At 34.2% G+C, this 2,942-nt stretch overlaps 1 protein-coding gene across 1 annotated transcript in view; it reads right to left on the bottom strand.

The window, feature by feature from the left end:
• Nucleotides 1–2,942, bottom strand: part of rgs5a (regulator of G protein signaling 5a) — a gene marked incomplete at its 5' end in the record, with an annotated part of 14,530 nt that overhangs the window by 9,013 nt on the left and 2,575 nt on the right. Inside the window, 1 exon segment of the mRNA XM_014020425.1 lies at nt 1,768–1,829. Within this exon segment, the coding sequence (XP_013875879.1) occupies nt 1,768–1,829 (62 nt within the window).

The following is a 2,942-nucleotide window of genomic DNA, read 5'->3' as shown; positions in this document are numbered from 1 at the left end:
TAATTTTTTTCATTTAATAAGTTAGAAGTCCTTACTAATAAGTTTAAACTTTTGAAATGAAAACAATATTTTCTTTCTAGCATGTCAAAACACATCACAGTAGCAGTTTAGGAGGGTAATTTGCATCGTGTCAGGGTCTCTGCAAAATGAAAACAACAAAAGAAAATCAAATATTTCAAAAGCTAAGTTGAACTGAAAAAAAAAAGACAAAACTAACCTAGAATAATGAAAAAACAGGACAAATTTAAAGGTAGTAGCAGTGATTTTGAGTCTTGCAACAATTAACAACCCATTTGTGTCAGTTAAGTTATTTTTTTATTATTGTTTTTAAAGCACTAAAGATTTAGTGCAGATTGAGGAGCATTGTTCCTGCTGATTCTTGGGACTAATTAATGACATTTTTGGAGCCTACTGGCAGGAGATTTAAAACTGTATCTTTTTTTTTCACAGCAAAAACAGGAGTGTTAAAATTTCAGTGTTAAACTTTTGGGTGTTGATTTAACACCCCCTAGTGTTATTTTAACACTTTCTGAGTACACTCCCACCCAGTGTTGGTGTTAATTCACAGTGTTGATTTCCTCAGTGTTGTCTCAACACTGGACAGTGTTAAATAAGCTCCGCCCATAGTTAAGTCTTATACAACACTTAACAGTGTTGTTATATGACACCATGCAGTGTTGAAAGAAGTTTTCTGAAAAGCCCCGCCCTCTTCCACCTCATATCAGACAGACCAGTATTTACCCAGCATTCCTTGCTGAGAAATCTTGCAGAAATTATGTTTTTGCATGTTTATGACTATTAAAGACGTTCATGAGAGTAAAAATTAGTTGTTCTGGTTTGTTTTCTTGTTCAGGTTTATCAAGTTGTTCAACCTTATGGTAGTGGCCAAAAATCGACACCATGAGTGAGAGGTACTTCCTGGTGTGTGAAGAGTGACTCCATTATACTTTTCTACTAACTACTGAGTAGTGTCACTACTAAGAGTTTGATATTAACTCTGAGTGTTAAATTTACACTCAAATATATGGTGTATTGGTGTTTGTTAACCTTTTAAACACCATAATTTCCTTTATTAATAATATTATACAGGTGTTACTTTTAACACTGTACTTCAACACTGTTGAAATGTTAATATGACACCCAATATTGTTGAGTATTTAACACTGGCTGGTTTTACTGTTAACACTATATTTTAACTAGAGATGGGATAAATCAGTGTTTCCCAAAGTTGGGGTCGGGACCCAAAGTGGGGTCCTGAAAAAATTTTCTGAATTAATCACATTTTTGCCTTAGTTGTTATAAAGGTGTGAGGTTAGTGTATTTAAAGTGGATAAATGTAGTATAAAATATTGTTACTATGCCCATGTTTAGTTGACCTGATACAAATGTTAATCATCCAGAAACAGTTGGGGGCACAGGTCTCTGCTACTGTTATTTTGTGGGTCAAAAGCTGAAAAGTTTGGGAACCACTGCACTTTGGTTCCCAAAGTTGGGCTTGGGACCCAATTATGGGNACAATTTTTTTCTTTTTGATAAAATAACTGGTTTTAGTCTAAACTGGGCTGTAGCATCTGTAAMGTGCAAGCTTTCAAACAAAAACAGAGAAAAAGTAGCAATAAACAATATGTTGTATTTTATACAAAATATTTAAAAGGAATAAAGGGGTTAAAAAAGGAAACATTTTTAGTGGAATGTGCCTTCAAATATAACCAGGAGTTGACATTTTAATCAAGACAAGAGAAAAACAAAGCGTGAGAAGAGACCTACAGCTGTTGTTCAGGACCCGATCCAGACTCTCACGCCACTGAGCAGCCTCGTCAGGAGTTGGTCTGCAAAACAAGCAATAAAGTATATACATATATATAGTTAAAAACGGAAGAACAATAGCTTATAGTAATAAAAACAAAACAAAAAACACGGTGAAACCATTCAGTGAAGGACGTGCTTCATGTAGGAGGAAAACAGGTGAAGTTAGCTGTTAGCTGTTATTTATGGAAGCAGGAGAAAAGGCTTAAATGTTTTATAATCAAGCTACAGAGGAAGATTTATTTACAGTAAGTTTCTAAAAACAACCTCTCTTACAATTCTTGCATCAAACATGGTAAAAATTGAAAAAAAGAATAAGAAAGGGTACACAGCAAAAACAGGAGTGTTAAAATGTCAGTGTTAAACTTTTGGGTGTTGATTTAACACCCCCTAGTGTTATTTTAACACTTTCTGAGTAAACTGACACCCAGTGTTGGTGTTAATTCACTGTGTTGATTTCCTCAGTGTTGTCTCAACACTGGACAGTGTTAAATAACCTCCGCCCACATTTAAGTCTTATAAAACACTTAAGTGTTGTTATATGACACCATGCAGTGTTGAAAGCAGTTTTCTGAAAAGCCCCGCCCTCTTCCACCTCATATCAGACAGACCAGTATTTACCCAGCATTCCTTGCTGAGAAATCTTGCAGAAATGATGTTTTTGCATGTTTATGACTATTAAAGACGTTCATGAGAGTAAAAATTAGTTGTTCTGGTTTGTTTTCTTGTTCATTTTGATCAAGTTGTTCAACTTGAAGTTTATGTTATTGGTGAAAAATCGACACCATGAGTGAGAGGTACTTCCTGGTGTGTGAAAGGTGACTCCTTAATACTTTGACATTGAGTGTTGATGCAACACTCCAAAGAGTTTGATATTAACTCTGAGTGTTAAATTTACACTCTCACTTTGATGGTGTATTAACACCTTATGGTGTCCTTTAACCTTTCAAATGCCACAATTTACTTTGTTAATAATAATAATACACTAGTGATACTTTTAAAACTGTATTTTAACACTGTTGATATGTTAACATGTGACATCCAGTATTGTTGAACATTAAACACTGGCTGGTGTTAAATTAACAAAAAAATGTGTTAAATTTTAACACTTTCATAAACTTTATTTTAACACCAGC

Source organism: Austrofundulus limnaeus, unplaced genomic scaffold (assembly GCF_001266775.1).
Source record: "Austrofundulus limnaeus strain Quisiro unplaced genomic scaffold, Austrofundulus_limnaeus-1.0 Scaffold252, whole genome shotgun sequence".
NCBI lineage: Eukaryota > Metazoa > Chordata > Actinopteri > Cyprinodontiformes > Rivulidae > Austrofundulus > Austrofundulus limnaeus.
Note: the sequence above shows the minus strand (reverse complement) of the source record. Positions and strands in the feature narration are given on the sequence as shown.